Genomic DNA, 25,237 nt, shown 5'->3' on the forward strand with positions numbered 1-25,237 from the left:
AGAGACTTGTCGATAACAAGGTTGAACTAGGTATAGAGATACCGACGATCGAATCTCGGGCAAGTAACATACCGAAGGACAAAGGGAACAGGATACGGGATTAACTGAATCCTTGACATAGAGGTTCAACCGATAAAGATCTTCGTAGAATATGTAGGAGATAATATGGGCATCCAAGTCCCGCTATTGGTTATTGACCAGAGAGTGTCTCATGTCACGTCTATATAGTTCTCGAACCCGCAGGGTCTGCACACTTAAGGTTCAATGATGTTTCGATATTATTGAGTTATGTGTGTTGGTAACCGAAAGTTCTTCGGAGTCCCGGATGAGATCCCCGACGTCTAGAGGTAAAGATTGATATATAGGAAGTCCCATTTTGGTCACCGGAAAAGTTTTGGTTGTTTTCGCTAGTTTACCGGGAATGCCGGGAGGGCCATCTAGAGTGGTTACCCATGTCGGTAGGACGCATGGGCCTTAGGGGTGGCACACCAGACCTTATTGGGCTGGCCAAGACAGCCCCGAGGGAGCCATGCGGCCAATAGGTGGGGAAAGGAAAAAAAGCCCAAAGGAGGGGAAGGATTCAAAGTAGGAGAGGAATCCTACTTGGTGTAGGATTGGAGGTGGACTCTTCCACCTCCTCCTAATTCGGCCAAACCCCTAGAGTTTTTTTTGGTTGCGTCCTCCCCTCCCTCCCTCCTATATATACTAGAGGATTTGAGGGCAGTCCTAACCCTAATTAGCCACGTGTTGCCCTCTCTCTCTAGGTCGTTTTCTCCTCTAGATTAGTTTAGCACAGCTTTGGCGAAGCCCTGCAGGATTAGTTCACCACCACCGCAACCACACCGCCGTGATGGAGAAATCATCTACCTCTCTGCCCCTCTTGCTAAATCAAGAAGGTGGTGATCGACATCGAGCTGTATGTGTGCTGAACACGGAGGTGTCGTCCGTTCGGCACTAGATCGGGACGGATCGTGATGGGATCGCGGGACGGATCGTGATGAGATCGCGGGACAGGCTGCGATTTGGATCGCAAAGAGGTTCACTACAAGAAATATGCTCATACATGACGTTTTTTAAGACGTCGTTGATGAATTCGTCATAAATCTGTGACGATTTCATCTGAGATCATCGTAAACCGTTTGAGGGGATCACATCTACATATAAATTACGACGATGTGAGTCAAAAACGTCGTAACCGCATAAGATGAGATCGTCATAACTTTTACGACGATTATAAAAATGTCGTAACACGTTCTAACTATATTGACATGTCACTTGTGGGTCCATTCTATCCCACCTCATCCTAGTTTGTGAAGCAACCTACTATTCTGTCATTCCAAAAATTATCGAAAAATTCTCATAAATACTTTGGATCATATATTTCTCAAATATGTGAAAACCCTTCCTTCCATCGTTCAAAAATAATTCAGCAATATTCATTTTCCTATTCTGTTCAAAATAGCACTTTGTGAAGGAAGTGCTATTTATATTTCTTTGATTACCCTTATATTTTTTGGGCACTCTTTCATATACAAATCATTGCCTCATGAAAACTTTCGTAACGATTTGCCTAGTAAATCTTTCTCAGCAAATTTCCAAAGTTTGTGTTCAGCTAACAGCTTTGTGAAGGAAGTACTAGATAGGAATTTCCTGATGAGTTGAATTTTTTCCACATCATCTATGTGCCCAAAACATAGCTCTCCATAAAATTTTAGCCCCATCTAACAATCCATATGAGCTCATCATCCAATCTTTGTTTCTGGTAATATTTTCATTTTGTGAAGCAACTACATTTTATATTGTTTTATAGTTGATGACAATTTACCATGGGATGACACTGACCATATAAACTCACTCCACCAAATTTTATCGCATTTAATTCAGCCACTTTCTCTCAATATTTTTCCCAATATTCTGTTCAGTAGAGAGCATTGTGAAGGAAGTACAATTTTTGTTTATTCAAATTTTATGAAATTTTTACATTATATTAATGTGCCCAAATTACCATCTTCCTCCAAATTTAAGCTCAATCCAATCATCTATGTGAGCCCAGTTTCCGTTACCATTTTCTGTCCAGATTGGCACATTGTGAAGGAAGTGTCACTTTGGCATGTCCAAATGATATAATTTTTATACAGTGCCTTCATATGCCCAAATTAACATCATACACCAAATTTCACCTCAATCCATCCAATCATTTGATCCTAGCTTCAACATCCATATTTCTGCACAATATGTTACTTTGCAAAGCAAGTGCCACCTAGATTCATCCATTTGAGATAAAAATTTTCCAAAAGAGTCTCCTTAGTAGATGATCATCCTCAGCCAAAATTTAGGACCATTGTCTATGTGAATTACCCGCACCGCTAATCAAACACTTGGGTGCTAATTCATGTTTGAGCTTAGTTCAGTCTCCTCGTGAGATTCTTATATTGTATTCTTCTTGCTAACACCTATCGAGGGATTGTCCAACCCACCACACATGCCTATTCCACCTAGAACGCGTGGCAACGCAACAGTCAAGCGGTGACCATGCGACTGGCATGCAAGTTCACGCGCTTTGGAGTTGGGGCCCTCGACCACCATCCAAACCTCGACGTCAAGGCACCACACCATGTATTTCTGATTAAATAGATACTTATATACCTATAAATGATTTTTGGGAAAAATAAAGAGCAAACTATAATGCAGCTGTAGTTCAAATTTAACCCGCTTCCAACTGAATCGACATAAATTTGTCTTTTTCACGAGAGGTGGATAAAATCTTTTAACACCCAAAAATTTTGTAAATTGTACATTAAATATGGACTAGTATTTTATAAAAATTATTTGGTCCAATTTTGAAACAAATATATGGTAGGTACTTCACAAAAAAACTCATTTTGGTCACTTGAAAAATAGAAAATGAATTTTTCATACAAGGAAAATGAAAACTTCCTTAATCAACATTGTTTGCCATTCCAATATGCACCCTTCTGCATAATATTATATCATTTCAACAAACTATGTCATGAATGTGCCCATAAGATTGATCATTTGGCTTGAAAAGCCATGAATCTTCACACATGATAGCCTATTTCTAAGAACACTTATTTAAAATAATTGTCGTATTACTAGTTTATTATTTTTCCTGGTAACTTTGTTACATACAATGACACAATGCAATGGTTTTCCATTTTTTGAATTTGTTTTGAATTTTTCATGGCCATTTCAAAACACGATCGGAACTACGGGTATGACCGTTCATACCTAGTATTTGAATCTTGGAAATGTTTTGATGTTTCTATGATTAAATAGATACTTGTGTACCTAGGAATTGTTTTTAGGAAAAATATAGAGCAAACTATAATGTAGTTGCAGTTCAAATTTGACCCGATTTCAGCTTATTTCAAGGGTTTTGAATTACGATTTTAGTTGACAATGATTAAGATATTTCGATGTTTATTTATAAAAACATTTAGACAACCAGATTAGTATAAGTTAGGTCAAGTAGGCCAAGACCACTATCTTCTATATCGTTTCACGTGCATTTAATTAGATACTGCAACTTCTCATTAAACTTTTTGTTGCTCCTAAGTGTATTCTCTTCGAAAAACTCATCTGGTGACCTTTAGTGGATATAGTAACAATGTTGGCTAATATTAATGATAAATAAAGATGTTTTGTAACACAATTTTCTTCTTTTTCTTTTTGTACTAATTTGGTGTGTTGGGGTTCCTTAACACTCGAACTCATGGTGCATATCTATGTGAGCTACCAAGCTTGCTTCTGAAGTGCAGGTACCCTTTGTTTTACATGTATGTATTATTTTGACCTACTTATATGTAATTTGTGCATAACATCAAATGCATATATAATTATGTATTAATCTTACTTATTATATATAGCATCTGTTCTATTTTATAATGTTGTTGATCTGAGCTCTTTAAAAAACAAAAATTGACGTATCTTAGTTGTTATACATGGTTCATGTTTGTCCTTTCTATATGATATTTGAACTGTGTGATGTTCATGCAAATAATGTCAGTGGTTTCTATATAATGGGTTTCCTATATAATTGTTTTTTTGGAATGAAACAAATAATCTATTCTTCCCATAATCATTTGGTCAACTAATATTTTATGTATGTACTTTCAACCAACATCTCATTGGATTGAGAATTGGTTTTATTTTCCTTTTAGTTACTACTTTTTGCAATTATTTCCATTTAATATCACACTCCCTCTGTTCCTAAATATAAGTCTTGTAACTATGCCCATGCAAATGCACGGGTCTACGACTAGTAGATTATAATTATGAATCGGACATTCTAAAATTGTTTAAAATCCTATATATTTAAAACAGAAATAATAAAAGAAATAATAATAATGATAACTAATAAAAGAATAATAGAAAAAAAAAGTATTTAAAAAAAAGACCCCCCGGCCCAACTGGGCCAAGTGGCCCAGCTGACCATCTACAGCCTCGGCCCATAACCACCCTCGGGTATAAAGCCCCCGAGGGGGCTAACCCTAGCCGACCCGTTCACCCTCCCCACTCCCGTGGCCGCCGCCACCCATCCCACACAGTGCACCCGCTCGCCCCACCTACTCCTCGACCTCTCCCTCCCCCAGATCGACCCCCCCCTCGTTCCCTCTCTCCCACCGAACCCAGCCCCACGCGGTCTCTCCTCTCGCCGCGATAGATCGACCCACGCACGCACCACCAGCACGAGCCCAGCCGGCCTGCCTGCCTGCCACAATAACCCACGCCCGCCGCACCACCACCCCTCTCCTCGGTACTCCTCGCATCCATCCAGTCCAGATCGCGGAATTTTTCCCCCTCAGTGCAACGCCCCCCTGTCTTGCGGCGAGAGCGCGGCGCGGGCGGGCTAGGTACCCAGATCTGGTGCGGCGGTCACCGGAGATGGCGTGCATCAAGAGCGCGCAGCGCACGGCGCTGACGGCGCTCGCGCCGGAGGCGCCCTACATCGCCGCCGGCACCATGAGCAGCGCCGTCGACATGCAATTCTCCGCATCGGCCAACATCGAGATCTTCAGCCTCGACTTCCAGTCCGACTCCCCCGACCTGCCCCTCCTCGCCGCGGCGCCCTCCCCCGACCGCTTCAACCGCCTCTGCTGGTCCCGCCCGGGCGCCGCCGATGGCGACTCCTTCTCCCTCGGCCTCCTCGCCTGCGGGCTCAGCGACGGCTCCGTCGCCGTCTGGAACCCGCTCAGCATGATCAGGTTCGCGCGGATCCCCCCCCCCCCCCCGCCCCGTCCCGCCCCGCCCGCCGAGATCTGCCCGTGTCCTGATCTGTTTGCTTTTTTGTCGCTGTTGCAGCTCTGAGGGGCAAGCGGAGGATGTCATGGTCACGCAGCTTGAGAAGCACAGCGGGCCGGTGAGTGGCGCTGCTCCTGCCTAGATAGAATTGCGTTCCCGTGGCTCTGACGCTCTGTCGATTGCGTTTGGAAGGTCACCGGATTGGAGTTCAGCGAGCTCACACTGAATCGGGTCGCTTCAGGGGGTAACGAGCCAAACGTCTTCCCGCCACTGAAGGTATCCGCTGCCTGGCAAATAACGACAAGTGGGTGCAGAGCACGCTCAAGAGGGTGGGCGTCAACACCATCTAGGCACACGTTTTTTTATCGGAGCAGGATGCTAGTTTTATCAATCGTTTTAATGCATAACTAACCTGCATTTACAACCTTTTGAGATCCATTTAATGTGATATCTTACTAGTCCTAGTCAATTTGAACAAGTTTATAACATGCTCATTTTAACTTTGGCCATCCTACACATCCTCTGTGTGCACCTGATTAGCCTTTGTAATATGAAGCTATGCACTTTGGTTTTCCCTTCCTCACATGTCTGCTACAAAAACCCCTGTGTATCCTAATATGTTGTTGTCTTCGTGATTACTTATTAAATTCATGGTTTGACTTGACAGAGCTACAAGATGTTCTTCCTTCTATCATAAACCAATTGGGCATGCTACTCTTTGACTTACTGAGGCCATCCAATAAATTTTTTAGTTCAATAATCTTTTAATGTGATTTATAAGCCTGTGCTGGCACTTGGGCTTCAAGTATTTGACTTTCATTTTATTATTTGTCCAGTGAGTATGCTACTCTTTGTGACTTGGTGAGACCAGCTAATAAATAGTTTACTTAATAATCTTAAAGTTGATATATAATTGTGTACTGGCAATTGGGCTTAAAATTGGGCTTGAAATTTATAATCTATGTTTTATGAATAGGTAGTATTAATTGACGAATATTTCGTTTTGTTAACTGTTGAGTGACTCACATTACCTGTTGTCTTTCATGTATGAAAATTAATATCAAGCAATATTCTTACATTATACTTCTCCTTCCTTTGCTCAGCTCAGTTAAATGAGCTGACGGTTAGTGTTTTTATCAATTGGCAATTGATAGTCATCCTGTTTATTACCTCTCTGGTGTTCTTTCTCTAGCTTCGACACATCGATGCTTGTTTAGTTCCTGTTATGTACTGTATGTAGTATAAAAGAAAGACCAACATGGTTCTAAAATCTGTCTATTTGTTGGAGGTCCTGACAACATGAAGCACCTCGAAGAGGATCGCCGAGGAGATGCAAAAGCAGGTGGCTGCTGCATGCGCCATCCAGCCCAAGGAGGAGAACGACTTGGATTTTGGATGTATTATGTAAATTTTGGAGATGTATTATGTGAACTAGTGAGATGTATTATGTGAATCTGGAAGATGTATTGTGTTATGTAAACCTGAGAGATGTATTATGTGATGTTATATGATGGATGATTTTAATTCGACTTGGAGTTTTCCTGATTTGAATATGAAATAGTGTTTGATTTAATATTGAACAAATAATTGGGTTGAAAAGGCCCAACAAATAGAAATGAAACCAAGTTTGGAACATAAAGTTGCAGAATTTAAAAATGAAAAAAGTCCAAAACTGAAACTGGACCAAATGTATTTGGGCACTAAAAGGCCAGGGCCCAAATTATAATGATACAAAAAAATAAAAAAACTATTAGAAGTGGCTAAGGCCCAAAAAGAAGCCCAATAAGAAAAAGCCCAAAAAAATAAAATCAGCCCATGTGATCAATTGAAATGGGTTGGGCTGATTTCAACCATGATGTTTTGATTTCGTCGTAATTTTGCCACGTAGGACTGCCACGTAGGACTGGGTTTGATTGCCAACGATGATTTAGGATTGTCGTAAAGGTTACGATGATAGAGGAATCGTCGTAAAAGTTACGACGATTTTGATCAAAACGTCGCTCTGTTCATTTCTGACGCTCCGTTTTCGACGCTTGGTTTTTCGTCGTGAGACCGTCATAAATTAAAAACCGTGACGATGTAGCGAAGAAAAAATAGCGTCGTGTATTAGCATATTCCTTGTAGTGGTTCCACTACATCAACTTTATTATATACGCTTTCGCTTAGCGATCTACAAGATTATGTAGATACACTCTACCCTCTCGTAGATGGTCATCACCATGGATCTTATGCGCGCGTAGGAAATTTTTTGTTCCCCATGCGACGTTCCCCAACAGAAACCCAAGGTTGAACCCAAACTAAAGACTGAGTGCTTCTATTATGAGGGGAGTGGTCACTAAGAGCAGAACTACCCAAGATGCTCGGCAGATAAGAAGGTTGGCAATGTCAACAAAAGTATATTTGATATACATGTTATTGACATGTGCCTTACTAGTGCTCGTTGTAGCTCCTGGGTATTCGACATAGTTCAGTTTGTAATATTAGTAACTCGAAACAAGAGTTGCGGAATAAACAAAGACTAGCTAAGCGAGAGGTGTCAATGTGTGTTGGAAGTGTTTCCAAGATTGATGTGATCACCATCGCACGCACCATCTACCATTGGGATTAGTGGTAAACCTAAATAAATGTTATTTGGTGCATGCGTTGTACATGAACATTATATTGATTTTTTTTATTGCGAGACGATTATTCACGCAAGTTACAGAATAATGGGTTATTTTGTTTACATGAATAATATCTTTCATAATCATGCACCCAATGTGAATGGTTGATTGAATCTCGATCGTGGTGATACACACGTTCATAGTATTTATGCCAAAAGATACAAAGTTAGAAATGATAGTACCACTTACTTGTGGTACTTCCGCTTAGGTCATATCAAAATAAAATGCATGAAGAAACTCCATGTTGATAGATTTTCGGACTCACTTGATTTTGAATCGTTTGAGACATGCAAACCATGCCTATTGGTGTAAAACGCATGAAGAAACTCCATGTTGATGGATTTTTTGGACTAGGCTGATTTTGAATCGCTTGAGACTTGCAAACCATGCCACATGGGCAAGATGACTGAAGGCCTCGTTTTCCACTGATATGGAACGAGCAAGTGACTTATTGGAAATAATACATTTTGATGTATACAATCCAATGTGTGCTGAAGCACGCAGTGGATATCCTTATGTTCTTACTTCACAGATGATTTGACTAGATAAGGGTATATTTACTTGATGAACCATAGTCTCAAATGTTTAAAAGTTCAAGCAATTTCAGAGTGAAGTTGAAGATCGTCGTGACAAGAGGATGAGATGTCTAGGATATGATCGTAGAGGTGAATATCTGAGTTACGAACGCCTATGCTGGCGGGCCAATGGGCAGAGATGAACACAGTTGTTGGCCAATGGGCCTTATCTGATGATCCAGATCAGATTAGATGGAAGTTTGGGGGTGGAAAAAGGTTTTCTACTAAATCTGTGTATGAACATCTGGAGAATAATATTGCTGGATGTGATTTTCGATGGATCTGGAGTGCAAAGTTGCCTCTTAAGATTCAAATTTTCTTATGGCAGCTTTTTCAAGATGCCATTCTAACACGAGATGTGATGAGTAGGAGGAAATGGAAAGGTAACCCTAGATGCTCCTTTTGTTCAGATAGGGAGACTTCGCAACACTTGTGCTTTTCTTGCCCTGTCGCTAGAGTGGTATGGAGAACAGTGGGATGTATGCTTGGGACCAGTAATGGTCCTGATAATCTTTGGCAATTTTATGCTTGGTGCTTTGCCTATATGCCTAATGGAGTTAGGTTCTATACTTGTGGTCTGGCTGCTATATGTTGGGCATTGTGGAATTGCCGCAATCGTGCGTCGTTTGAAAAAAAGAAGCTGGGATCCCCTTTTGATGTTGTTTATTCTGAGTGTGGGTTCCTGACATATTGGGCAGGGCTGCTAACAGGGGAAGACAAACTGGTGATAGAGCGGGGGGCGAAGATGCTGAAGAGGAACGCGTCGAACATGCTGGGGATATGTGCGGCCCCGAAGGAGGGTTGTTGATGGGTGTAGTTGGTGGTTCTTAGTGGTTTTTGGTGGCCTCCCTGTGTGGAGTGATTTCAGGCGGTGACCTGTGTTGCTTTTACTTACAGTTCCCCTGAAAACTATTTGGATGGTCTGTGCGTGATATGGGTGTTCTTGGGTTTTTGCCCTGCGATAGGCTGCTCGATGACGAGCTGTCTATGTGTAGGTTTTTCAAGAATGCTCTAAACTCGCACCCCTTTTCTGGTTTCCTTTTCTGTCTTTAAACTTTGTATTTCTGTTATGTGAGTAATGGAAGGGGTTGCCCGGTTCAAAAAAGCTACTGCTACTGCTGTCGTTTGCTCCCGCTGCTCCGCCTTGCTGCTGCTAGCCGCTGCTACTTACTTCTGTTCTGTTGTTGCCGCTGTTGTTGCTCCCAAATGCTGCTTCTTACTAATGCATACTGCTACTGCATGCTTTTGTTGGCAGCCCGTGTGTGTGTGTTTGTGTGTGTAGCCCGTGAGTGTGTGCAACGTGTGTGGGCTGTGTGTGCAGCGTGTGTGTGAGGAGTGGCCGGTGTAGGATTAGCTTAGGACTAATTCCGTTTATGTTTTTGGATTAATTAGGAACTAATTTAGTCTAAGCCTAATAGTCTATGACATGTGGACCCCATGTCCCTATTGACTTGTCAAAGTTTGACTTGTCAACTTTTGACTAGATCGTTGACTGGATCCCTTGGCCCATTGTCATACACATGCTAGTCCGTTGTGGGTGTAAAAAGTATTCTTCCTATTTAACAGATTAAAGGTAAACATAGAAGAAATCCAAAATATCATTTAAACTTTGCAAATATTATATAAAACAACTCGTAATCCGGATGAAAATGATTTATACACGAAAGTTGATCAGAAAAACAAGACGAACCCGGATACGCTGATTGTTCGTCTGTCACGCGTCCCTAGCATAACGAACGTGAAACTTTTCCATCCATTTCGCTTGTCCGGTAGTAGCGAGAGATCCGGGAAATATCGTGAGATATTTTCCTACTTCGTGTGTAATGTTTAATACTGCGTTAGGTCACCCCTAGCACGGTGTATTACCTTGTCATGCCTTGTGGTGTGTTTTCTTGCTCTCTTATTTATTGTGTTTCCCCTTTGTTATTTCCTTTCCGGTAGACCCCTAGACCGATGATGATCCGGTGATCGACTACTTCCCAGTCGAGGATCCGCTTTTATCTGCAGAGCAACCAGGCAAGCAAACCCCCCTTGATCATCCCTATATGGCCTATTTCTTTCTCCCTCAATCTTGCATTAGAATTTTGCTATTGTTGTAGATAGATCCCATTCTGATGAATGGCCTGTTTTTGATGAATTGCTACTTTATTGTACCGCAAATCTAACTATTTGGTATAGATGGAGCAGTCATCCCCTTTGCCCCTTAGTCCAGTTGCCCCTGCTTTATCGTCAAGTCTCGATCCCTGATCGACAAGCCAAGACCCGACACAACACTCACCCCCCTAAGTTGTACGACGCTGCAGAGCTACTATCGAGTACCGAGGGTGACACCTCGTTACGTACTCTGATGTTAGTATTGTAGTGTAATTTACCGGCGGTGGTTCTCGGAGGGTGATTAGTCGTTCACCACTTCCTATAACGACTCTGTCGTACAACCCATCAAGCGTGACCCATCGAGGGTGATTCCTCCCTGGCCACCTTGACGGTTACATCTTTCGGAATCCAACGAGGGTGATACCTCGGCCCCCGAGATGTTACAACCACACAGTTACTTGACCACGTTACTGGGAACATTGATGAATAAATGTTAGGCGGGTGGATTCCCGCGTGGTTGTGTCGATGAGTTAATTAAAATGTTAATGGATTTGGGTATTTGATCTGGGTTGGTCGGAGACCTTATTCGCACTAACCGTCTACGTGGGAGAAGTTACGGGTACTCGATGTCGTGGTATCAGCCGAATCTCTTCAGAGGCACGCGCCCGAGTGGTCTGGATTATCACCGTTCTTGTATAAGAGGTGCGAGGACTGACGTCAGTCGCCATCGCAACGTGCAAGAGCGCAATGGGTGATGGGCCCATGAACGTTGCGCACTTAGGATTTAGACCGGCGGGCTGGCCTCTCTGTTGAGTCCAGGTGGGGCTGCAATGTGTCGATGTTCCGAGGCCTGGCATGACCCAGTAAAGTGTGTCCGGACAGAGTTTATCGAGCGTGACAGGGAATATGTGGTGCACCCTTGCAGGGAAGAAATTAACTATTCGGATAGTCGTGTCCACGGTTACAGGACGATCTGGAGTTGTGCCCGATCTTATACAACTACAACTGTTACTTAACTGGAATGTTGCTCCGAGATTGCTTCCTCGCAGGGAGTCGAGGGAGAATCTCTCGACGTGACCTCATATTAATTTTGCTACAACAATATGACTATATTTTTGTTACCTTCTCTATTCTTGTCTATTACTGCAAGACCCCTGAAGATGCTAGTCTTCGATAGGACTAGTCTTCTCTCTGTATTCTCGCATTGCTGCAGTCAATCCACAGATAACCCCTTTCTTTGATACTGATGCATACTTAGCATAGTTCTGATGTCAGTCTTGCGAGTACTTTGGATGAGTACTGACCGTTGTTTGCTCCCCCTTTTCCCCTTGATCCGTTGATGCGACCAGATGATGGAGCCTAGGAGATGGCATATCCCGCCGACGACGACTGCTACCCCGACGGTGCCTGCTGCTACGTGGAGGCCACTGATGACCAGGAGTAGTTTAGGAGGTTCCCAGGCAGGAGGCCTCACCTCGTTCAATCGTTGTATCTTTTGTGCTGGCCTTCTCTAAGTCACCTCATGTTTCATGTATGTACTCATGTATTTGTTGTTTTCGCTGACTCGTGTGTTTATCGAGCTTTTGTATTCTAGCCCTCGAGGCCCTGGCTTGTAATGTGAAGCTTGTATGTTTTATTTGTGTCTAGAGTTGTGTTGTGATATATTCCCGTGAGTTCTTGAGCTTGGTCATACGCATTTGCGTGTATGATTAGCGTACAATCAAATCGAGGGCGTCACAATTGGTTATTGGCCGCAGAGTATTTCAGTCATATCTGCATAGTTCTCAAACATGCAGGTCTGCACACTTAAAGTTCGATGATGATTCCGTATTAGTGAGTTATGTGTGATGGTAATCAAATGATGTTCGGAGTTACGGATGAGATCTCGGACATCACAAGGAGCTCCGGAATGGTCCGGAGGTAAAGATTCTTATATGAGAAGTCATATTTTGGCTACCGGAAAAGTTTGGGGTTTTCGGGTATTGTACCGGGAAGCTTCTAGAAGGTTCCGAAAACTTACAGAGGAATCCGGAAGTCCACCAAGGTTTGTACCACGTCCCAAGGGTTTGCACGGGATGAGGGGAGACATCGTGGCCTTATTGGGCCAAGCACACAAGTCCCTCAAGTCCCATGCAGTTGGGAAAGGTGGAAAGTCCACCTTTATATGGAAGGTAAGGAGGGGCGACTAGGATTCCACCTCCTCCCCCTTTGGCTACGCCCTAGGACTTGGTGGGGCTGTTCCCCACGCCTCTCCACCTATATATAGAGGGGAGGGGCGCCCCAAGAGTACACACGAAGCCCTTGACGCCCCTCTCTCTCCCTAGATTGTTTTCTCCTCCGTTCGCGGTTTTGATAGCGCTAGACGTAGCCCTGCCGGGATAGCACCACCATCGCCGCCACCACGCCTCGTGTAGCCGGAGAACTCATCTACTACTCCGCCCTTGCTCGTTGGATCGAGGAGGCGGAGACACCATCGAGGTGTACGTGTGCTGAACGCGGAGGTGTCGTCCGTTCGACACACGATCGGGAGTTCGTGGGACGGATCGTGATTGGATCACGAAGAAGTACCACTACATCAACCGTGTTCTTCAATGCTTCCGCTTAGTGATCTACAAGGGTATGTAGATAGAATCGTAGATACAATCTCTCCTCTCATAGATGTGCATCTCCTAGATTGATCTTGGTAAGCGTAGGATTTTTTTTTTGTTTCCCATGCAACGTTCTCCAACACTAATATCAGTGCTCCCATCACTTCTTGCATATACATTGCTTTCATATTCTCTTAGTGCAAGTAGTGCCTATCTATAAAATATACGAGGAGTGTTGATCCAAGTGTGTGCATTTTGCATTCCAGAAGCATACTCAAATAGTGCACACATGTGGGGGGCGTGTCTATATTTTGTAGATAGTGGGGTTTGCATCTTTCTTATATATATCTTCTGTGCAAATCCCGTGTTGTCAGCAATCCAGCAAAAATGGGGATATTGTAAGGGCATATTTCTACCCTAGTGGTTTTGGTGATTGATGCCAATGCTTTTGTGGACTAATCATGTGCACTAAGACTTTCAGGTATTTCATCATATGGCACAAGACGGTTCATGCCCCTCGGCGTAAGGAAAAGTCGTACTATTAAGAAGGGGGCCACACCGGAAAGGTTTGGGTGGAATCATCACGTACACGTTTTCTCGCACCCGCTTTCCTGCATACTTGTGTCCCTAACCTTGCCCCAGCCCTGCCTGGAAAGATTCAAGCCGTAGTACCGCTCACTGGAGCGGTACTACCTCTTAGTCGACGTAGTACCGCGCCGACAGCGGTAGTACCACTCTAGGGTGGTAGTGTTGTTGACAGTTCCGCTAGCTAGTGTCCCTACCCTTGCATCTCGACACTTTTCGTGTCGGACTCGGCTGTTTCTCGAGCGGTAGTACTAGGCGGTAGTACCACCCAGTGAGCGGTAGTACCGCTTGCTATTACCGCACCGGGACCCTCAATATTTCTAGGCTAGGCATGCAGCAATGTACGGAGCGGATGTAGGAAGCGGTACTACCCCGCGTGGGCGGTAGTACCGCTCCCGGCAGCGGTAGTACCACCCCAGTAGTACTACATGCCTCTGCCTCCCGCTGGACCACTGCTCTCTGCCTCAGCGGTAGTATTGCTCCCCTAGAGCAATACTACCTCTATTGGCCGGTAGTACCGCTCTCCAGAGAGGTAGTACCGCTCATGTGGAGGCAGAGTAAGTGGGTAACGATTGTAAATCCCCCCACTATATAAAGGAGTTAGAACTTCACCTTTTCCATCCCTAAGCTCCACTGTTTCTCCAAGCTCCATTTTCGCCCGATCTCTCTCCCTAGCAAAAAAACTTGTTGATACTCCAGGATTTGCTTGAGAGGGCCTTGATATACACTTCCACCAAGATAAAGTTGATTCCCCCAATAATCGCTCGCGGATTTTGTTACTATTGAGTGTTTGAACACCCTAGACGGTTGAGGTCACCTCGAAGCCATATTCCATTGTGGTGAAGCTTCGTTGTTTCGTTGGGAGCATCCAATTTAGTTGTGGAGATTTGCCCCAACCATTTTTGTAAAGGTCCAGTCGCTGCCTCCAAGGACACCACTAGTGGAATCACGACATCTCGCATTGTGTGAGATCGTGAGGAGAATATGCTGGCCTTAGTGGCATCTTGGGGAGCATTGTGCCTCCACACCGCTCTAACGGAGACGTACTTCCACTTAAAGGAAAGGAACTTCGGAAACACATCCTCATCTTCATCGGTTCCACTTGTGGTTACTTCTTACCTTTACTTGTATTTGTTACTTGTTTGTTATTGTTGTTGTTAGCATCATATAGGTTGCTCACCTAGATGCATATCTAGATAACCTATTTGTTGCTAAACTTAATTTGTTAAAAGAAAAGCTTAAAATTGGTAGTTGCCTATTCACCCCCCTAATCAACCATGTCGATCATTTCACACATTGTTTGGATGCGGTATTGGGATTGAATCCATCACAGATATGGCAAGTTGTGCTTGATGGTCGAGACATTCTTCGACAAGGTATTATAAGGAGGAACGGCTACGAGACTACCACAGAGATTTGGGCACACAACTAGATCCCTAGGGTTGGTTAGATGCGTCCTATTATATCGATGGTAGCCGATCCGCCCAAATTTTTGTCTCAGTTCATTGATGTGATGACTGCAACCTGGAACCATGTGCTAGTGAGGGAAGTTTTTTTGCCACTCGACGCTGACATGGTTTTGAAGATCCCGTTGTGTACGCGATGGGTTGACGACTTATGGTCTTACTCTTAGGACGAAAAGACCACTTCTCCGTACGATCAACATAGAACATGGTCATCAAGACAAAGATTGAACGCGAGGCCTGGCTCAATCAGGCCGAGGGGGTGTCAAATACAGAAGAGGAAGCAACTGCCTGGTCTACTATTTGAAAGCTCAAAGTACCTTCAAAACTGAAGCTATTTACTTGGCCTCTAGCATGGCAATCTTTGCCGACGAGAGACCTATTGAACCATTGCAACATGGCCGACTCACCGACATGTGCTATGTGTGGTGCGAATGATAGCTGGAGACATAGTTTGCTCACATGCAATATGGTGTGATGTGTCTCGGCTCTCTCCGATGGATGCCTGGTGGAGACAATATGCGTGAACCAGGAACCGAAGGCCAAGAACTGGGTGTTTGCATTGAGCGACACTCTTGCTCCAGCAGAATTCACAAAAATGATAGAAACGCTTTGGGCAATCTGGTGGTCTAGACGTAAAGCAATTCATAAGGATTTTTTTCAAAGCCCTTCAACGACACACGACTTTGTTAACTCTTTCCTCGAAGAGATTCAGTGTCTCGAGAAGGCCCAATCCTCGGCTAGTTCTAGTGTGCCTACAGCCACACATAATCGATGGAGACCCCAATCCTCGACTAGTTCATGTGAAGGTCAACGTTGATGTACTGGTGTTGCAGAATGGGCAATTCGGCTGAGTAGGTGTTGTATGGTGTGATCATGAAGGGAAGGGGCGTTGGTTTAGGGCTGTTTGGGACTGCTATAATTCATCAAAATCAGCTTCACTTCATCAAATTCATTTTGGACCAGTTTCATACAGAAGCTATAGAACTATCAAGGGAATGTTTGGCTTCCAACTAGCTCCAGCTTCAAGAATAGAAAATTTGGTGGAAAAAATTTATTTGATTGGTTGAGGGAAAGAAATGAAGGGGTATCCACTTACTGGTGGAAGTGGTGGGTAATTTCCCCCCAACTCCAGCTTTTAGAGTTTTTTGGAGCATCCTTCCATGAGCTTCATAAAAACTTTGAAGTTGTATCCCAGATTCTAGTTTTTTTGCGGAGTAGTATATCATAGAGCTATCTTGTTTGGCTTGTCTTTTCTGAAGGAGAGCCGAATTTTAAGAAGCAGAGCAGTCCCAAACAGACTCTAACTATTCCCTTTTATCAATAACCTTACAATTTTAGAAGCACTCGCGGCTAGAGAAGCATCCGCTCTTCCATCATACCTTTATGTGCATCGGTTGGTAGTGGCATCAGATTACAATACCATCATTGAAAGCATCTCCAACAGCCGCGCTTCGCGCCGCGCCCAAAAAACATGTTTGCCACGCGCCCATCGCCTGGTTTGGCGCGTCGCGCAGCGCTGGCTCCAGCAGCCGCGCTAAAATGCAGCGCGCGCGCCGCTCCAGCAACGCGCGCGACTCGCCGGGCATTTTAATATATGGCATTTTGGACACAAAATGAGTTTGAAACATTCATCAAAATGCCGCCCTGGAAGCTTCTTCTTCGCCTTCGAGCTGCCGGAGCCGTCCGCCGCCTTGTTCTTCTTCGCGGATGTTTTTCGCTTCTTCGGCCCCGCCGCATTGGGGAGCTTCGATGGTGCGGCGGCGGCACGGGACGGCGCCGGCGCGACGCCACCCGTCGTCGTGGTCATCCGCGGCGGCAAGAAGAGGCTGCGCGCGAGGCCGACGCTCGGCGGAGCTCCGGCGGTGGCGACGCCAACGCTCCCCGCACTAGGATTTTCGGCGGCGGCGGGGGGATCGCGACTGTACAACGGGGTGAGCGGGGTGCCGGTGTGCGCGTCCATGGGTGGCAGGGGCGCCGGCGCCGGCGCGCGCGGTGCGTAGGAGGAGGAAATGAGAGAGTGCGGCGCGAGCGCTCGAGTCTGCCGCGCGCGGAAGTGGGCGCCCCAAATACACCGCGCGTCCAACTTGTTATAGCGCGCGCGGCTTTTGCGCGCCCGCTAGAGCCTCCCGCCGTGTCGCGCGCGCGCTAAAACGATCTATTTTTCGGCGCCGCGCTTGTTTTACGTTGTTGTTGGAGATGCTCTGAGGCAATCAAAAATTGGAGCGCAGCAAGCTATGGAGGAGTGGTACTTGAAATAAATGGTTTTCTTCTTTTATTTCTTTCATTTTTAGACATGAGTTTAGAACTTTCGATATTGAAACACATAATCTTGTAAAGCATGTACGTAAGTTGCGAGTTGGTTGTCATATTTGGTTAGGTCAATCTTGAAACCTCAATTTCGTTTCTTCAAACATTGTGATGACATCTTAATAAAGCTGTGTGAGTCTAAAAAAAACCCTATCCCCTTATCCACTATCGTGTGCCTAGTTGCCAGCCGCTATTTAAAATAATAATAATAAAATAAAATCACCAGCCGCTGTGCGGCCTTCCTCCACCCTGCTGCGCCGCACGCCCACGCCTCGTTCCCCCTGACAGCTCCGCATCCCAGGCGCGCATCGCCATCTCAAGCCGCCGACGCCCTAGCGGCTGCTCGTCCCTACCGGATTTTCCCCTTCCCGCTATCTGAAATTGCAGAAACACCGATTTTCTACCGAACGCGCAGACCTCACCTGCAGGCTCCCTGCTCCGGCCGCCCGAATCTTACCCAACCCTCCACCCACCCACATGCGCCAGCTCTAGAGAAGGAGGCGGCGGGTGAGCGCACGATCGATCGAGTCCGCTAGTACGGGAGCAGGCATGGCGGGGGACGGGGAGGAGCCGCCAGCGATGGGCGGCGACAAGCTGATACTGCGGGGGCTGCAGTTCCACGGGTTCCACGGCGTGAAGCAGGAGGAGAAGAAGCTCGGCCAGAAGTTCGTCATTGACGTCGACGCCTGGATGGACCTCGCCACCGCCGGGGACTCCGACGACATCTCCCACACCGTCAGCTACAGCGACATCTACAGGTACGCTACTCCGCCTGCACCCCGTTCCAGTCTCATCATGGTGCTGTATAATTTCAGTCCACCTTGCCACTGCTCATCGATCGACCTGCTTGGTGTCGCAGTACAGTTTAGCTCACCATTCGTATCTGAAATTCAGAATCCTGCCATGCGTCCGTTCACACTGATTACTTGTAGAACGTTTCGATTGCTATCACCTCAAAACTAACTCTGCGGTTGTTAACAAACCGGATGGGGCTTTGGTACCCTCGACCTGTAATTAGTCCATTATATATGTATATGGAGTATGTTGCATTTCCATAGTCAAAATATTGTTGGTCTGCAGAAAACAAGCTCCACCTCAAGAGGATTGATTTTGCCTCACCGTATTGGATGGTATAACTGCGGTGGGAGTAGTTTGGCGTAGACTAAATCAGAATACTGTTGTTTTCGTGTAATTTAGCAAGCATTGTAATCAGATTCATCTTCTCAGCTCAGTGTACAACCTCTGAGTGGATCAACAGTAAGCTAATCTCTTCCTTTTGGCTTTCCTGATGTGGTTTGACAATATTTGCATTGATCGTATGCCTTAGCATATATAGAGTACACGGGCAGAAATATCTCAACCGTATCCGCTATACAAGGAAAGGATCGGGAGATAAACTAGGAAATAACAAACATAATCCTAGCTGCCTAATATACGTAATGATCATGCTCAACACCCCCTGCAGTCGAAGCGTCGCTAGTGACGCACAGACTGGACCGGAACTCCTCGAAGGTAGACGTCGGTAACCCCTTGGTCATAACACCAGCAAACTGTTGGGCAGTCGGCACGTGGAGGACACGAATGTGTCCGAGAGCCACTTGCTCAATCACGAAGTGTATGTCAAGCTCAATGTGCTTCGTGCGGCGATGATGAACGGGGTTGGCGGAGAGATAGACGGCGGAGACGTTATCAGAGTACACAAGTGTAGCTCGTGAGGCGTCGTGATGAAGCTCTTGAAGAAGTTGGTGCAACCAGGAGCATTGGGCGACGACGTTGGCCACCGCCCTGTACTCGTCCTAGGCACTGGATCGGGACACCGTTGGTTGTCGTTTTGACGACCAGGAAATGAGGGAAGGCCCGAGGTAAACGCAGTAGCCGGATGTAGAGCGTTGAGTGTCGGGGCAGCCTGTCCAGTCGTGTCAGAGTATGCGACCAACTCGGTGGATGATGATGCTCTCAAGGTGAGCCCGAGAGACATGGTGCCGCAAATGTAACGAAGTATCCGCTTGACCAAGTTCCAATGGTTGTCGCAAGGAACATGCATGTGAAGACACACCTGTTGTACTGCATACTGTATGTCCGGTTTGGTGAGAGTCAGGTACGGAAGAGCGCCGACAATAGGGCGATAGAGCGAGACATTCGGTGCAGGAGAGACACCTAGGGTGGAGAGCTTGGCCTTCATATCAACAGGAGTGGCGACAGTCTTGCAGTTAAGCATGCCTGCGCGCTCGAGAAGTTCATGTGCATACTTCTGTTGATGTAGGAAGAAGTCGTCAGAGCGCTGAATGACCTCAATGCCGAGGAAGTAGTGGAGCGCCCCCAGATCCTTCAAAGCGAACTCGGCACTGAGGTGAGCTGTGAGCTGCGCAAGAAGTTTGGCCGAGGATGCCGTGAAGATGATGTCATCAACGTAGAGGAGCAGGTACGCCAGGGCAGTGCTGTGAGAGAACACAAACAGGGAGGCGTCAAAGCGAGTAGCTTGGAAGCCTAACTGGTGCAGAAACGCGATGATGCGTTGGTACCACGCACGAGGGGCCTTCTTCAACCCGTAGAGAGATCGAGAAAGCAAACACACATGGTCCGGATGAGCAGCGTCGACGAACCCGATGGGTTGCTGACAGTAGACTTGTTCGGCAAGGTGGCCGTGAAGGAATGCGTTGGAGACTTCCAACTGATGTACGGTCCAGACACGAGAAACTGCAAGCTGAAGGACAGTGCGGATCATGCCCGACTTAACGATCGGGGCGAAAGTGTCGGTGAAGTCCACGCCGGCGCGTTGACGAAACCCGCTAACCACCCAACGAGCTTTGTACCGCTCTAGGGTACCATCGGGGCGATGCTTGTGGCGAAACACCCATTTCCCGCTAATGATGTTGACATTGCGAGGAGGAGGAACGAGTTGCCACGTGCGATTGTGTTGCAGCGCATCGAACTCGTCCTGCATGGCGGCAAGCCAATGGGGGTTGCGAAGAGCTGCGTGAACCGGGGATGGTTGGTGATGGTGATAGGGTTGAGATCGACGCCGTGAACAAGTATTACTCGGAGGGATACCGAGTGCTAGGTCGAAGGGCACGATTGTGCAACCGAGTCGTAACGCCGACTGGGGTTGCCGGAACAAGGTCCAGCTGGGAAGCGCGAGAGACCGGACCCGAGGCGGTCGATGGCGAGGTTGAAGAAGCAACCCCTGGGGTCCAGTCGGCCGAGCCGGCGTCAGAGACGATGGCAGCAGGCAAGCCAGCTGTAGCAGATGGGCCAGCTCCAGTACCCGGCAAGGTCGCGCGAGAGGCAGGGCCGGCTGCAGTAGACGAGCCAACTGCAGTACCCGCCGAGGTCGCGCGAGAGGCAGAGCCGGCTGCAGAGTCGCGGGGAACGATGGCGATGACGTAGTCGGTGCATCAGCTGGAGGAACTTGCTGAAAAGGGAACACTTTTTCGTCAAAGTATGTGTCGTGAAGTGATCACCCGATGAGAGACGGGATCGTAGCACCAATAGCCCTTGGTGTTGGAAGGATAACCAAGAAAGATGCATGCGAAGGATCGCGGAGCAAGCTTATGTGGTGCTACGGAAGCGATGCTAGGATAGCAAAGGCACCCGAAGATGTGAAGACCATCATAAGATGGGGGAGTGCCGTAGAGAAGACGATGTGACAGATAGTTCCAGCGAGCACGACAGGGCCGGATGTTGATCAAGAGAGACGCCGTGGCAAGAGCATCAGGCCAGAAACGAGGTGGGATGTTGGCATGAAACAAGAGAGTACGAACGCAATCATTTAGCGTGCGAAGTATGCGTTCAGTCCGCCCGTTTTGCTGCGAAGTGTAAAGACAAGTTAGACGAATGAGAGTACCATGAGTGGCGAGAAAATTCCGAATGACCAGATTGTCGAACTCTTTCCCATTGTCGGTTTGAAGTGCGAGGATGGGGCGACCAAACTGCATGGTGACATGTGAGAAAAAGGATGTAAGTGTAGAGAGCGCGTCACATTTCTGTCGTAAGGGAAAAGTCCACACATAGTGAGAGTAATCATCTAATATGACCAGATAATAAAGATAGCCAGAGTTACTTGCGAGAGGTGAGGTCCAGACATCACTATGAATTAACTGAAAGGGATAAGATGCAATGGTGGTAGAGTCGCTAAATGGTAGACGCATGTTTTTGCTGAGACGGCAAGCATGACAAGTATGGTGGTCTACTTTATTACAAGTGAAAGAAAAACTCCAAAGAATATGATGAAGTGCAGCGGGGTTGGGATGTCCCAGACGAGCGTTCCAAAGATCCACACCGGCGGAGAGCGACTGGTCCAGCAGAGTTGGAGGCGGAAGAGCCGACCGGGTAGAGATCATCGGGGCTGTCACATCCGTGTAGAACCATCCGGGTACGGGCGTCCTTCACAGAGAAACCACATTCATCAAATTCAACAGTGAGAGGATTTTCACGAGCAAGGCAGCGAACGGAAACAAGGTTTTTAACAAGTTCTGGAGAGACAAGAACATTAGACAGATTGATGGGAGTAGAGTTCGAAGGAAAAGAGGTATGATCAATATGTGTAATGGGAAGAGAAGAACCGTCACCAACGGTGATGCGGGTAGAGGTATTGACAGGAAAAGAAGTGGCGAGGTTACCATCCGAAGAAGTAATGTGGGCGGTAGCCCCGGTGTCCATATACCAGTCTCCGCCGCCAGTAGATGTTGGGCGTGGGGGCGGAGTGAAGCGCGGCCAGCAGAGCCGGGTCCCAGGGAGCAGGCGGTAGCTGCTGAGGGGCCGGGTGGAGATAGGATCTGCCAGCCGGTTGCAGAGGTGGAGCCGGCAGAGCCGGGTATGCCCCATACTTCTATGGCGGCGCAGCCGGCGGTGGCGATGCGAACTGTTGGGGCGCCACGAGGTAGGCCTGGTGATGAGCGAGACGAGGACCGAGGATGCCGGGTGTGAGCCCGCGAGGCATCGACATGGAGTAGGCATGGACGATGCCGGTCCATGGGTTGTTCCCGTAGGACCACGACGGCATGGGCTGCTGCTGCTGGTTGGCTCGAGGCGGATCGCCCGGGACAGGCGGCCGCTGCTGGCCTTTGCCCTTGTCGTGGCGGCTACCGCAGTTGACAGGGGGAGGTGGTGTTGGTGCGCCCTGTTGTGGGAACAGGAACGGCAGCGAGGGTGCGGGCGATGCCAGCTGCTGCGGAGGTGGCGGTGAAGGAGCAGCAGCGCGCGAGGTGCCGGCAGTGAGGGCCGTATGGACAGCCCGGAGCTTTAGTTGCTTCATCCGACGCTCTTCCAGCTTGAGATAGGCGACGGCCTTGGGAAAGCTCGGGTCAGGGATGAGCGTGAGGTTGGCGGCGGCGTTGGAGAATTCCTCATTGAGGCCGTTGACGAGGGTGATGAGGAGGAGATCGGAGGAGACCTTCTCGCCGATGTCGTGGAGTTCATCGCAAATGCGTTTGAGGTGCATGCAGAAGTCCTCCACAGAGGAGTTATTTTGGTGGCAACCAAAAAATTCCTGCTGGAGAAAGACGAGGCGCTGGAGGCAGTTGTCGGTGAAGAGCTCGTTGAGCTTACTCGAGACGAAGTAAGCATCATCATCATCATGAACCACCGTGTAGAAGAGGTCCTTCGAGATGGTCTGGAAGAACCTGCAGATGAGAGTAGCCTCGATAGCCGACCACTCGGTGTCGTGCTTCATGGCCTCGGCATCGACGAAGTTGAAGTAGGTCTTCCAGGGGTAGTAGGAGGAATCGTCCTGGGAGAGACGGATGGGGACGCGCTCGTGCATGTCTCGTGTATGTTGATGTTGCGGGTGTCCTCGGCGGCGATGGGATCGGGACCACGTGTGGGGAAAGTGGACGACGACGACAATGGAGCTGCGGTGGTCGGGTGCGGTAGACGGCGGCAGGAGGGCTGCGGCAGTCGGGTGAGGAGGACGGCGGCAGAAGGGCTGCGGCGGTCGGGTAGGGAAGACGGCGGCTGGAGGGCTGCGGCGGTCGGGTGGGCAGCAGCGACTACTGTGCGGGCACAGGCACGGCGGAAGCGATTAGGTTAGGACCGATGCGGTATCTGATACCATGTGGTTTGACAATATTTGTATTGATCGTATGCCTTAGCATATATAGAGTACATGGACAGAAATATCTCAACCGTATCCACTATACAAGGAAAGGATAATAAACATAATCTTAGCTGTCTAATGTACGTAACGATCATGCTCAACACCTGATACCAAAGTATGTCATCCTGCAGGATAGCCAAGGGTGTGGTAGAAGGTCCGTCGCATAACCTTTTGGAGTCAGTGGCTCAATCGATTGCCAACACCACGCTGCTCAAGTTCCCTCCGATCTCTGCTGTTCGAGTGAAGGTGGGGAAACCTCATGTCGCGGTGCAAGGCGTCGTGGACTACTTGGGAGTGGAGATACTGAGGCACAGAAAGGCATGAGCACAACTTCATATGAGAAAGCCGGACCAATGCTCCCTCAGAATCGCAATTGACCTGATTTCTGTGTCTTATTTGTAAAATGTGGTGTTGATTGTGTTCTTACTCTCGGCTGTTGCTGAAATTGCCGCAGTCACGGACAAAAAGTTTGATAGTGCTACTAGGTTTTGCGCAGACTGAAACAAAAATAATCTTGCAGAGAGAAAAGTTGCTTTCATTTATTAACTTATCTTTTTGAGAACCTTAGAGCGAGCCTCATATTTCCCTCTTCACATCCACGTATCTTATATCCATACTACTCATACAATGTTGAGCTACTCTACGTAATCAAACATCGGACAACAAAATTAAAAACACACATACAAAATCAGCTTCAAAAGGACATCAGACAAAAGATCATCTCCAGTTCATCGGAGATACTTTTTAAATAATCTATACCTACTAATAAAGCAAGGTGATATTCTTGGTTTCGTCCCGTTCTGTTTTTTTCTTTGATTTATTGTAGGTGATTTTTTTAGATACGTGAGGTGGTACCAATCTGTGGATGTTTTTCGTCCGTCGTCCCTACATGGGTCAAACTGGGTATGGTTCATGCTTTATTATTGTCCAGCAGCAAAAAAATTATCTGAAAATAATAGTTAGAGTATTGTATTTGACAGTCGAACTCAAAACCTCAACCCTTATAGGGAACGCAACAACCAGCTGACCCAACTTCAAACTTCGCTACAGGATGTGGTTAGTCCCACCTCGATTCTGTAGACTTAATCCCACTAATTAAAATACATTCAGAACTTACCTAGAATATCGGCAAGTCACCACGAGAACCAAGAAATGAGAAGACTCGATGAAGGAGGCTAATTAAATAAGATGGAGGAGGGATATACACTTATGCTGATTAGTTTCCTAATTAAAATGGGATTAGTGAGGAAGAAGGAAGACTCTATACAAGAGGCTAAATAAATGAGAAGAATAAAGGGACATGCACTCTGATTGGCTGAATAAATGAAAAGAATGCCACTCTCATTGGCTTTCTAAAAATTTGTTGAGCAAAGTATCAATGGAAGCTGCAACCTCAAAATAAAGTATTGTACTTTATAGAACTGAATCATGTGTGCAATAATGGTTGTTGACTAGCAAATTTTCGTAAAGGCTTTCCAAAAAATAAATTCATTCTTTGAAACATAATTGAGAAGATTATGTAAGAGAGGGCCATTAGCAATTGTTGCGATACACTTGGAGTCGTTGCTCGCTTTCACTCCGTCGCGAAGCACGAACGCATATG

At 46.7% G+C, this 25,237-nt stretch overlaps 1 protein-coding gene across 1 annotated transcript; it reads left to right on the forward strand.

Annotated features, from left to right (window-relative positions):
- The first annotated feature begins 17,771 nt into the window (after positions 1–17,771).
- Positions 17,772–24,176, forward strand: LOC123410707 (dihydroneopterin aldolase 2-like). Its single transcript, XM_045103644.1, has 2 exons — positions 17,772–18,298; positions 23,766–24,176. Exons 1-2 carry the CDS (start codon positions 18,090–18,092, stop codon positions 23,956–23,958), a joined length of 402 nt encoding a protein of 133 aa, XP_044959579.1. The 5' UTR covers positions 17,772–18,089; the 3' UTR covers positions 23,959–24,176.
- Positions 24,177–25,237: the final 1,061 nt, after the last annotated feature.

Source organism: Hordeum vulgare, chromosome 7H, assembly GCF_904849725.1.
Source record: "Hordeum vulgare subsp. vulgare chromosome 7H, MorexV3_pseudomolecules_assembly, whole genome shotgun sequence".
NCBI lineage: Eukaryota > Viridiplantae > Streptophyta > Magnoliopsida > Poales > Poaceae > Hordeum > Hordeum vulgare.